Here is a 12441-nt window from a genome sequence, read left to right on the forward strand (position 1 = left end):
TTCATACTGGTCACTTGTTTTGAATCAAGTAATCTGGCTAGATATATTGTAAAAAGGTATATATAGAACATTATCTATTAAACATAAGCCTCGTCACATTCTTTCTAAATGCAGACGAGTTGCTAGAGTGACATCATTTTAATACATTTGCATGCTCACTATTTACATATTGGTACAGAAGGCCAGGTGAACTTTTTAAAGGCTCTGCTCTGCATCTGCAACCAAACAGAATAGATTGCAAAGAATACTTTGGTCAGAAATATATATCTTGCATCATTACTCTGAAGACACAAAGCTGTGAATGGTGACATTGTAGCCATAAGTCATTGATTTAAAAGAAAAAAAGGAAATTTATTATATTTACAGGTGAAGGACAGAAATGAAGACTGCTAATTAAATGCATACCACAGAACAGTTAAATTCTGTTCTGGAGTCTAAACAAATAGATAAACGAAGCAAGAAAATTGAGAAATTCTTAAGTGATTACTTGTAAGAAAGTAGTATATAACAAAAGGTTATACACATTGATTATATACATTTCAAACCAATGGGGGAAAGTATGGATTGTTCAATAACTGGTATTGTGTCAAACAAGTAATTTTGGAAGAAAAGGGTTAGGTAAGTTTCCTTCCTCGCATCATACTTTTCCTCCCCACCTAATTCCAAATGAATTATAGAATTAAATATAAGAGAGTCAAAGTATAAGAAGTAGTGAATATTTATACAGTCTTGCGGTGGGGAAAGAGTTTCCTAAGTACATCACATTATGTTTTATTTATGAAAAAGGCTTTCTATTTTTAGTACTAAAGAAGTTACAAATCAATAGAGAAAAGATGAACACCAATAGATAGCTGGTGAAGGAAAAAGCAATATATGAAAGAGAAAAAAACAGCACATAAGTATATAAAAAATATTCAATATCAATGGGTAATCAAAGAAATGCAAACAAGATACCAATTCCTAACCACCAAATTGTTTCAAGGAAGATCAGAAGGACAGGGAAGTGGGTAGAAATTTTGGTAAAGGACTATTCATACAAACCTTACAATAATTTAAGTATGCAAACAACTCAAATGTCCAGAACTTGTGATATGACTAAGTATATCATGAACACAATAGGATTATTAGGTATGCAGAGAAGGATAATTAATAACATGAAAAAAGCAGGTTATAAAACCACATGAATAATATTTTCATTAAAACTAAAAATTAAAAAAGGAAAAAGGAAAAACCCTACCAATCAGATATTTGGTGCCTCATTTTCCTTGTCTGTAAAATAAGGGCAATAACACCTACCACCTTGGAGTTATTGTGACAATTAAATTAATTAATACATGTAAAGCAACTGAATAGTACCTGGCACATGGAAAGTACTCAATAAATGCTAACTATTATCATTACACTGATGTAAAAAGATGGGAAGATTTTACCTCCAAAACCTAAATAATAGTTAATGCTCTAGAACGGGACAAGTATAAATGGCTTTTATTTTCATTTTGCTTAAACTATACTTTCTAAAATGTCCAAAGCCAAAATTTAAAGTATGCAAATATAAACTTATGCCCCCCCAAAGCAAACTTTTTGAAGCAGGACATCTAGATAGTCAACTCACAGTGAAAAATGAGTGCTATGTCAGGAAGATTCAAAGCACTCTACTTGTGTATAAATACCATATTTATACCACAGAGTGTCTACTGGTCAAAAATACACATCTTTGATATTCTGAACTGCACAAAGTATTGAGGACAGGCTTTTCACTTGAGGGACAAAAATTTAGATCACTACACCTCATATTCTATACACAATTCAGATGGATTAAAGATCTAAATAGGAAAAATAAGGTTTTAAAGCTATTAGAAAAAAATACAGATGTATATCTTTATTACCTCAGGCTAGGGAAGAATTTCTGAAAGATAACCCTAAAATCATGAATCACATTGTCCATGAAAACTAATCAGGGAAAACCAATCATCTGATTATCTCAAAATTAAAAACTGAAGTGGCAACAGATACAAGGTGAAAGACAAGATATACTGGAGGAAGATATTAAGGAAGTATTAGTAATAAATGCTCAGTATTCAGAATGAAGAACCCTTGTAAATTATTAAGGAAATGATAATGCAACAGGAAAATGGGCAAATGATTTGAAGAGACCATTTATAGAAGAGGAACTCCAACTGGCCAGTAAACATAGAAAAAGGTGCTTAGCATCACCAGAGTCAAAAAAATACCCATTAGAACAACACCAAAGTATTTTTCACTCATCAGATTTTTAAGAATAAACACTGCTGATGGGAGTGATAATTGTTTCAACCAATAAGAGGGTATACGACAGTATCTAACTAAACTGAAAAAGCAAATATGCACATATGAAAATGCGCTATGGCCCAACAATTTGACTTCTAGGTACTCAAACCCTATAGAATCTCTAAAACATGCTCAAGAAGACTCACACAAGAATGTTCACTACAACACTGTTTATAATAGGAAAAAATCAGAGGTAATCTAAATGTTCATGTACTAGGTAATGGCTACATAAAATATTCTGTATTCGTATGATGCAATACTGTAAAGAAAGAGGCTAAATCTATATACAATAACATATATAAATTTCAAAATAATTTCATTAAATAGATATAAAAAAGCAGGTTGTAGAACATTCTTATTATACAGTGTGATATGTCATTTAAATTTAAATATTCACCAAGGATACATATGTTAAAGGATACATATGTAAGGGCTTAAAAAGAACGGGTACCTGAAGTCATAATAATGGATCCTCTGGGATGGAGGGGGACATGACAGACAGAATGGGCCTGGGGTAGTCACCATCTTAACCTTTTATGAACAAATGATTGAAAAGAAAATGTGAAAAAATAACGCCAATTCTCTAGTAGATGGGTAGTTGTTATATTATTTGCATCTTTAAAAGAATTTTTCCCCAAAATGTTAAGAAACCATTCTTTTCTAAGAATAGTATTTATAGTTTTATTACTGCACCACTTAAACATGTAATCCTATATATATAAAATCTCATGATACCTGAAGAAACTTCTTATAAAAAATTCACATGTAAAAAGCTGAAACTATGGGACTTCCCTGGCAGTCCAGTGGTTAAGTCTCCATACTTCCAGTGCAGGGGGCACATATTCAATCCCTGGTTGGGAACTAAGAACCCACATACCGCATGGTGCGGCCAGAAAAAAAGATAAAACTGCTAGAAATAAAATATGAATTTTTATGTAATCTGGGGGAAAAACATGAAATTCTTAAAATTGTGTAAGCATGACTTGAAACTACCCTAAAGTTGGCTAGATCAAACTACTAAAACAAACAAATGTATGTATGGCAAAATAAATCATAAATGAGGCTGAAAGAATAATAAACTGGTGGTGGTGGCAAAGGCTACTGTAACACATTTGACAAAGCATGAATGAATTTCTAAGTAGAAAGAACTAAAGACAAAAATGAATCCTCAATGAAAATACAAAGATATAACACGAAGAAATACAAATGAAAATGTGGGAAATGTTAGTGTTCAATGGTAATAGTAGAACTTCAAGCAGACTGGCAAAAAAGACTACCCTAATGAAGTGAGGGTATGGAAAGGTTGTGAATAACTGTCTGAGATTGTCAACAATCACATCGTGGCATTAATTGTATCTCTGTCGAAACATGCATACTTTTAAACCTATTATCCTCCTAAGCGGGTATTTATCCTGAGGAAATAACTAGACAAACATGTAAATATACATTATAATGTTTAAACAGTGGTCTTCAACCTTGGGTACTTGTATTCCTGAATAGCTTAACAGGACAAGTGCTTAACGTATTGGGCAATCAGAGAGTTGACCACAGTGCTTCAATTTCTGAGTTCTTTCTGAGAATGCCTTTGTGGCCCAGGCTTTGGGCTGGTTCTCAGGAATCACACCTCTTTTTCTTTCCCCTTTCACAAGACAGAGAGGCATACCTTCTAACCATCCACCTCTTAATGTGGTACGTTGCCTCAGGGTGAAAAAAAAAGCCTTGAAAGGCAGGGAGGCACACAAAATGCTGGTATCTGTGACAAAATGTGAATGCCTCTAATAAAAACCCAAATTTTTAGCTTTCATAAAATTACACTGATAGCTGATGACCATCAAAATAATTTCTGATGATGCATTACTATGTGATTTTTGGTCATTTAATTAAAAAGGAATGAAAATAACTGAGTGGCACTGTTGTAATGCATCTTCCCTTACCAGACTCCTAAAGGTATTTATTACTTTTAATTTGCTATCATAAAGACTAATGAGGTTTCTCAATGTTTACCAAGTATAAAAACAAAAAGATTAGGAATAGAAATGATTCACTGTTTCATTCCTGCAATAAGTAGTACTGATCCAAAGATAAATGAATGCATGGGGAAAAAAATCCCATCTAATTAAAGGACAGTCATTTTCAGTAAGGAAACATAAAAAGCAATTTTTAATCAAAATTTGTAACATTTGTTTTGGTTAATTATATTATTCTTATAACTATAAAAATAATTTAGAAGAAATTTTTACACTTTGAGATTTAATAAAAAGCTTAAAAATTCAATTTATAAAAAAAATCCAATTTATATAAACACTTCTGTTGCAGATAAGTATGATAGGCTGGTCAATAAAATGCTTGAAATATATATGATAAAAAGGTATATCGTCTTAAGATAAAATTCCATGGAAGTGAAACAAAAGAATTCAAGGCGAAAAAAAAAAGATGTAAAATTTCTGCAATAATATTTATATTTCATTTGATACATTTAAGGCTGATTTAAAAATTTTGTTTTTAAAATGCCAATATTTACAAAAAACCTCCAGAAATTACATGTTTTGCAATTATGATGAAAAACTGAGATATCAACTTAAACACACACAAGGAGATATATTGGTGGTTCAACATTCTGGGGGAGAGTATGCGAGCAAAAAAGTTTTGAAGACAGTGACATAACAAATGTTTGAAAAGAGCTAGTTCATTAATAAGGAATGGTTAAATAAATAAGGTATATTCATATACAGGAGTATCAAGAAGGGTATGAAAAAGAATGATCTATATTCACTGATACTAAGATCTCCCCATATGGTTTTAAAAAAGTGCTTCTATTATTTTAAATTTACTATCATAAAGAGAACTGTGTTTTTGTTTTTAATAAGTAGGCTTTAACATTCTGGTCAAGGAAAAAAGTATACATCATCACGAAGGAGAAAAGATATCCACCAATCTCTTATAGTATCTCCAATTTTTAAGATTTCAAATCCTGGGATTGAAATGGAATAAATGAAGAGACAGAGGTAGTTTCTTTTGAAAAGTAATTTTCTTTGCAAAACGGTAGAGGATTAAGAAATAGAAAAATGTTAGTTTTTTGAGATTCTCATACTGAACAGTTTATGACTATGGTTCTCCAATCTCCACATACTCCTGTTTTGTTAAAAATTTTCATTATATATTTGTCCTAGAAGTTAGAGAGAATTACAGCACGGTTGGAGACTTTCTGTTAACCACAGTATATAAGAGTAGTAATTTATTGAGTGATGTGTGCCAGATGCTGTGTTAAGGGCTTTACATATATGAAATTAATCCTTACAACTGCCCTGTGAGATATTAGCCCCAATTTATCGACAAGGAAACTGAGGCACTGAGAGGTTCGATAACTCGACAGAAGTAATGCAGCTAGTAAATGACTGAGCTGGATTTCAAACTCAAGTAAGTCTGATTTTAACGCTCGTATTCTTGATCATTCTTCCAAACTTACTGAACATCTAAGGCACTGTGTTGGCTGTGTGTATGTGGGGGAGGGAGGAAACAATGAAGATCAAGGAAATTCATGGAATTTTCTATCTACTGCTATCACATTTGAGAGTTAAGAACTATACGTAGCCTAGTGGAAAGGAATGGAGGGAGGTACCTGGAGAGGAAAAGAGAACTTGGTTGAGTGCTTACTACTGAATGGGTGCTTTATTCTTCTCGGCACCCGATGACACAGATGGTGCTACTGCCAATTTAATAAATGTGACATCTGGAGCTCAGAGCAGCTAATCTCTTCTAAGGTCTATATAACTGATGTGTGAGAGCAGGGGCTGTCCACACCAGCAGGCTCTTGTTAGGAAACTACCCATGCATCACAGATAAATAAGCCTGTGAAAAGGAAGAGCTTTTCGGAAACTTAACACTACTTATAGTTGAGACATATTTCACATCTATAACAACATAGATAACTTGTATAAATTTACCATGGGTAAATTTGACAGTATTAACAGTTGTCAATAAATTAAACTTGAAGTTTAATTTATTGGAAAGGATAAATTTTAACCACCTATGTTTTCTTTTCTTTTCTGGTATAAAGTAAACCTATTTATTGTAATAAACTTACTACAGGAAAAAAAAAGTTAAGTTTTACAGTTATTCAAAAGATTTATAAATATGTAAGTCTTTTACTCAGAAGACAATTTATTGAAATCTTAACTTACTGTCAATTGGTAATGCCATTTCTAGGCATATGTCTAATATCTGTATTTCTCCCCCACTTAAAAAATTATACAATTATAATATAAAGTTTTACTCTCAAGATGTGTAAAGCCTTTAGCAGAAGCAATGCCAACAGATGCCCTGCGGGAATATCAACCCCATCAGCACCCCCTGCCAACCTGCGCCCTCGCTGCATGCAGCTACTGTTCTAAGTGCTTTTACGCCCTCGCTGCATGCAGCTACTGTTCTAAGTGCTTTTACGAGGGTTTCTCAACAGCAGTACCAGGCAAGTGATAGTAGTGCTATTATCTCCTTGTAACAGATGAGGAAACTGAAGGAAGTGGAAGATAAGATCACAAAGCTAGAAATCACACCATGCGATCTGATGGCAAAGCCAATATTCAGAAACACCTTATCCTTGGCAAAACAAATATCTCAACTAAGCAAGGATCAGTATTTTCTTACGTAAAATGTTCTGGAAATGCCTGTTCAAGGCTGAAGCTTGTAAAAACAACACTCTTTTGACTTGCTTACATCTGGTAACTATGTGATCCTCAGACTCTCAGAGGATCTACAGGAAACAATCCCACAAACTGCAGTGGAGTCTGTTTCCCACTTTCATCTGTTGAAGTAGCTTTCAGAGGCAGCCTGTCAATCTCCTCATCCATCTTTCATGGCTACTGCCACTGTCAATCAAATCCTCTCATGATAGGCCCCATTCTCTTTTCACACAATTTCATTTTGAGGGTTTTCCCAGTAGAACTTTTCTTATTTTTAAGTCCATGCATACCACTGACAGCAATTACAAGACCTTCCCAGGAAAGAGCTGCTCTCGCCTGTCCTTACAGAGTCTCCTATGTCTTTACCTTTCATGGACACCATATTCCCCTTTTGGGTAAGGGTGGCAATTCTCTGAAGATTTCTGTTTCTCTTTGAGTTGTTCTACCTCACTCTGCATACCAACCTCAATACTCAGGCCTTTTAAATTTTGATTGTAAAGAGATCTGATGCCATTTCAAATGTTTTTCCCCATCATTAAAAAAAAACCCCAACTGTAAAATTAGCATATCACAAAAATAAATGCCTACTTCTACGTAGATCATTTTATATACTGGAGATAATTCATCGTGGTACTGACAGAAATGGAAGTACTTAAATAATTTAATAATTCAATTAATTTTTCTCCTGTTAACATTCAAAGTAGAAACAACCAAATACTCTTCGCCTGGAGCTCTCAGCTTTCCCAGGGTGAGATCACTGTGCTCTGGCTTATTTCAGCCTGGTTTGGTGAAAGCTGGGAAGAGCTCTCTCTACGGTGGGACTCTGGAGGGTGCTGAGGCTCTGAGAAGCTCTCTCTCAGAAACTGACACCTGATGGTAGATACAGATTAGCCTCTTCACACTCTGTAACTAACACAGGCACCTCTCCAATCTAAAAGCAAACATTCTTTGCACATTAGCAATAAGACACAATACGTAAAAGCTGAGCATAAAATATGTGGCTTGTTTTACATTATATATAAAAATGTCAGGTTATATCAATGAAGTTTTAAAATTTCAAAAACTTAACTTTTCTCAACTATACAATCAAGTTAAAAAGAGTACACATGCTCTATTTGCTTATATAATGTTCCTCCTTTAACTCTACTTTATTGAAGATTAGAGGGAGAGAAAGAAAGAGAAAGAGAAGGCCTTCACAGCCTCCCATTTCCCCCTCCCTTTTAGCATCTTTCCTTAGGCCTGGGGCCTGGGTGGGGATGGGGCACTAATCCCACCTGGCACTAACCCACAGCTGAAGTTAAGTAGCCTACAGTTCTTCCAGCACTTCTCACCACAACTCTCTACGATCAGGTTTTTCTGCCATCCACTCCAAAGAAATGGCTCTTTTCAAAGTCACAGTGAGTGACTTCTGTGTTGCCAAATAAAATGCTGAATTCTCAGTCTTCGGTGCACAGACCTATGAGCAGCAATTTGCACGAAGTCAATTCTCCCTCTTTGAGGCACTTTCTCCATTTGGACTCCAGGACCCAACTTGCTGCTTCTCCTTCCCCACGAACCATTTTTCCTGTGTCTCCTTGGTTTATTTTGCCTGAGCCTCTACATGCTTTTTCTCTATTCTAAGTCATCTCAGTCAGACCCAGGGCTTAACTCCCATCTATTATACACTGAGCATCCTCAAATTCGTACCTGCAGCCTGGATTTTGCTCTAAATGCCAGGCTCCTATATCTACTTGGCTACTCAAGATCTCTACCCAATATCTAGCAGGTCTCTTAAAACTTACACGTCTAAAACCAAACTCTATTTCTCCCCATAATCTGTTCTTCCTGATGGTTCCCCAGCACAGGAAATTCAAACTCCATTCTTCTAGCTGCTCAGAGCAAAAATCACAGTGTCTGCTATGATTCTCAAAATCTCATGATTTTCTATCATGCTTTATCATCTAACCCATTAACAGATCGTGTTGGCGCTACCTTTAAAGTCTCCAGAACATTAGCAGTCCTCACTTCCTCCACCCCTTCTACCTACATCTAAGCCATCCTCCGAGCCTCCCTGTTGGTTTGAATTTTCACCCTTGCCTCCTCATGGCATAATGAACCTTTTAAAACAATTCAGATAATGCCACTCCTTTGCTCAAAACCCTCCAACAGCTGCCCATCTCATGTAGAGAAAAAAATCCCATCCCTACCATTGCTGAAGGAGCTCCATGATCCACCCTTGTATGCCCTTGACCTCACCTCCAACCAACCCTCCTCACCCTCATCCCACTTAGTGTCACCCACCCAGGACAAAACTGTTCTCAGCTCTGTTGTAAGAGTCTAACTCCAATTTCCTCTTGACTTGCCTCTTTCTTTCACTTGATTCTCTGCTTAAATGTTACTTTATCAGAGAGGCCTCCTCGCTCCCAACATTCTCTTTCCCTTTTCCTGCTTTATAGTTCTTAGCATCTGTCCCACATGAAATTTTGTCTCTCTTCTGACAAGAATGCAGAGTAAATGAGGGAAGGGGCTTTGCTGTTTCACTGCTGTATCTTCAGTGTTTAGGCCCACACCCTGAACTTAGAGGGGGCGGGTGGGTGGGAGGTGTGACTTAATAAATATTTGTTGAAGGAATGAATAAATGACGCAGCTGAGAGAGAGAGTGTTCAGGTCAATGATTACTTTCTTTCCTTACTTTGGTGCATGGTAAATAATCTCCATGAGGAGAATACACTGCTGACAAGACAGTGGCAATTTCAAAGCAGAAACAAAAAGTATAGAAGAGGAACAAATAACTAGACTATGGTTCCTACTCGAGGATGGTATAAGAATCACCTAGAACATTTAAAAAATACACAGGCCTAAGCCTAGCCCCTGAAGCATCTGATTTAAGAAATGAAGGTGGGGGCAGGGTAGCTGTATTTTTAAAAGTTCCCCAAGTGATTCTGATGTCCAATCCCTGTTAAAACCACTTATTCAAAGGAAGTGCCTCAAAAGGCATGTGGTACACTATGCAGTAAATAAAATAACACACATTTTTTTTTTTTCAAACCCACATACCTGACTGGGGACTCAAAAATATAGATGTTTTTTGTTTCTTTTGGTCTTCATGTAAAAGCACTGCCTAAAAAATGAAATAGACTGGTTTACAAAGTCGAAAGGAACAGCATCTGAAACAGCCTGAAAACTGTAACTAAATTCAAGGACAGCTGAAATTAGGCATGTGGGTGGCAGAACTTTGCAAGTTAATCAACAAGCAAGACACATCTGCAGGACCCCTTAAAGCACACCCGGTGAGCTGGTGCACAGCAAGCTCACCACACCCTGAGCCTCGGGCAGAGCAGAGGAGCCACGAGGATGGAGACAGGGCCTGGGGCAGCCCAGCACCTCCGAGCACCTGGCACACAGCTGCTAGCACTCAGTACGTGTTTGTGGGAGAGACAGAGGATGGGAGGGCTTCCTGCTCAGGCCAGAGCTAGGTTTACCTGAACAAATGTGCCAGTTGGTCTCAAAGGGCTAGGTGAAGAAGGGGATCCAAATACACAATCAGATTTAGACAGACCTGAGAAAGAAATCAGCACTTTTTGTTCCTACTTTAAACTGAAAGTAGTAGCCCTGTTTCAAACTTTCACAGAAAGATTTTCTGTTGATATGACAGAAACTCTACTCAGTATACTGTGTGGACAAAATAATAACGTATTGGAAGAAATGAGTGGGAGCAACATAATTTGTAGATAGAAAGAAGCTGATTATTTTTAATTGCTCTTGGAGGAAATTCACCATACTCTAGCCCCACTCCTCCCCTTTTTATTTTACTTTTATATTATGACTACTTGATTTAATGTGAAAACACTGCAGTCTGAAGAAACCAAGATTCTAATGCTTTCCGTAGCTTTGATAATACCCCATCCCTGCCCCAGGATATCCCATCTCTCTTTGATTTGCTACTGCCCCCTTGGCAGCCAGGATCACCACTCTAACTACTTTTTAAAAAAAAATTTTGGTCAGATCTTAAGTTCCCTGACCACACATTGGCCCACAGCAGTGAAAGCGACCCGAGTCCTAACCACTGGACGGCCAGGGAATTCCCTGCTCTAACTATTTTGAGAGATTCACTAGTAGGCAACTTAAAACTTGCTACTAGCTAGAAAGAAGAGATCCATCCAAGCTGCGGGAGCACAGGGGCATTCCTTCACCACTTTGTTGTACCAAAGAGGAACGCAATGCTCCTGGTCTAAGTAAACACAAAACCTGAGTTTTCTGAAGGGTAGCCTACAAAAGGAATTTTGGTGAGACTATATTACATCTTATCTATACTGTTTACAGTTTCCTCATCTGTAAACTGGAGATATCAATAATACCAGATTTAATGGGGCTGTGGTGAAAATGAGAAGCAATTACCCATCATAAGTGCTCAATGAATGTTAGCTATTGCTTTTAATTTCTTTGAAACATTTTACCTCTTATAATTATAAAAGAAGATCATTTTATTCTGGTATACGTCCCTTGTTAGGGCAAAAAAGTTTGAATTTGAATTCCTTAGAAGTAGGACAAGCTGAAGCTGTAACTTTCATAAACATTTAAGTCCTATTTTAAAATCAATAATGAAAACAATTTAAAAATATACTTCTTTTCATATAAAGCTCATTTAAAAAAATAAGGATAGCTGATCTAAAAATTTTCTACCTTAAAAAAAAGAGATACTATATTGCTGATATGATATCACAAAATGGAAGAGAGGTATTAGTATTCCAGGAACAACAAGGACTGGAGTGAGTATTTTAAGGAAACTGTCACTGCTGACATTTTTTTATGCTGCACATAAACATTTACAATTGAGGACAGGAACAGGGTTACCACTTTAATCAAAAACATTATTTCTCAGGGTTTCATTTCCATGCTAATCAAATTTCATCCACTTTCACATGTTTGTTCTGAGAAAAGAAAGTGTATATAAACTGCTTTGTAAACCATAACTTATCCCCCCCAAAACAAAGAACCCTTACTCTTAATAGTCTGTTAAAAAGATGCCCATAACAGACACTTCACCCATTTAATAGAAAAAGTGGATTAAGATCTGACAACTCAAAGGGGCAAGATCTATGGATGATTTTCAACTATGGACTGATAGTATCAATATATTTTTCCTCATCATAAGAATAATCATGCTCACTGCAGAAAATTATAAAAATGATGAAATGCAAAGACAATCCTCTGCAGGTAGAGGCACCATTAACTGTGTAACTCTTCTACTTCTAGTCCCCTTTCTAGGCCTGTGAGCACATGTATTTAAACAACAATACAAGCGGCTCCTGCACGCCCTGTATGGTGTCCTGAGATCACTCCCCCATGGCCCGGCAGTGCTTCCATTTCAAAAGTGCACACACTGAGTAGCAAAGCTCAAGTGGTAGCTTGTTCTCTGGTCACTTAGGTTACATTTTTTTAGGTACTGGGGATTACCAGGTCTTCGATTCACTGA

At 36.4% G+C, this 12441-nt stretch overlaps 1 protein-coding gene across 6 annotated transcripts in view; it reads right to left on the minus strand.

Moving 5' to 3' along the window:
* The window catches only part of TUT7 (terminal uridylyl transferase 7), a 64719-nt gene that overhangs the window by 5863 nt on the left and 46415 nt on the right, over nt 1–12441 (minus strand). For 2 of the 6 annotated variants that reach the window (XM_028494107.2, XM_024132863.3), the window contains exons 27-28: nt 10448–10524; nt 10023–10086 (exon numbers count right to left, since the gene is read on the minus strand). The exons of 2 other annotated variants lie outside the window; for them this stretch is intronic. In XM_028494107.2, coding sequence (XP_028349908.1) covers nt 10023–10086; nt 10448–10524 — 141 coding nt within the window. Of the gene's footprint in view, nt 1–10019; nt 10087–10447; nt 10525–12441 lie in introns of those variants that run through there. 2 more of the 6 variants (XM_028494108.2, XM_024132864.3) reach the window with 2 other exon arrangements.

The sequence above is a fragment of the Physeter macrocephalus genome, chromosome 9 (assembly GCF_002837175.3).
Source record: "Physeter macrocephalus isolate SW-GA chromosome 9, ASM283717v5, whole genome shotgun sequence".
NCBI lineage: Eukaryota > Metazoa > Chordata > Mammalia > Artiodactyla > Physeteridae > Physeter > Physeter macrocephalus.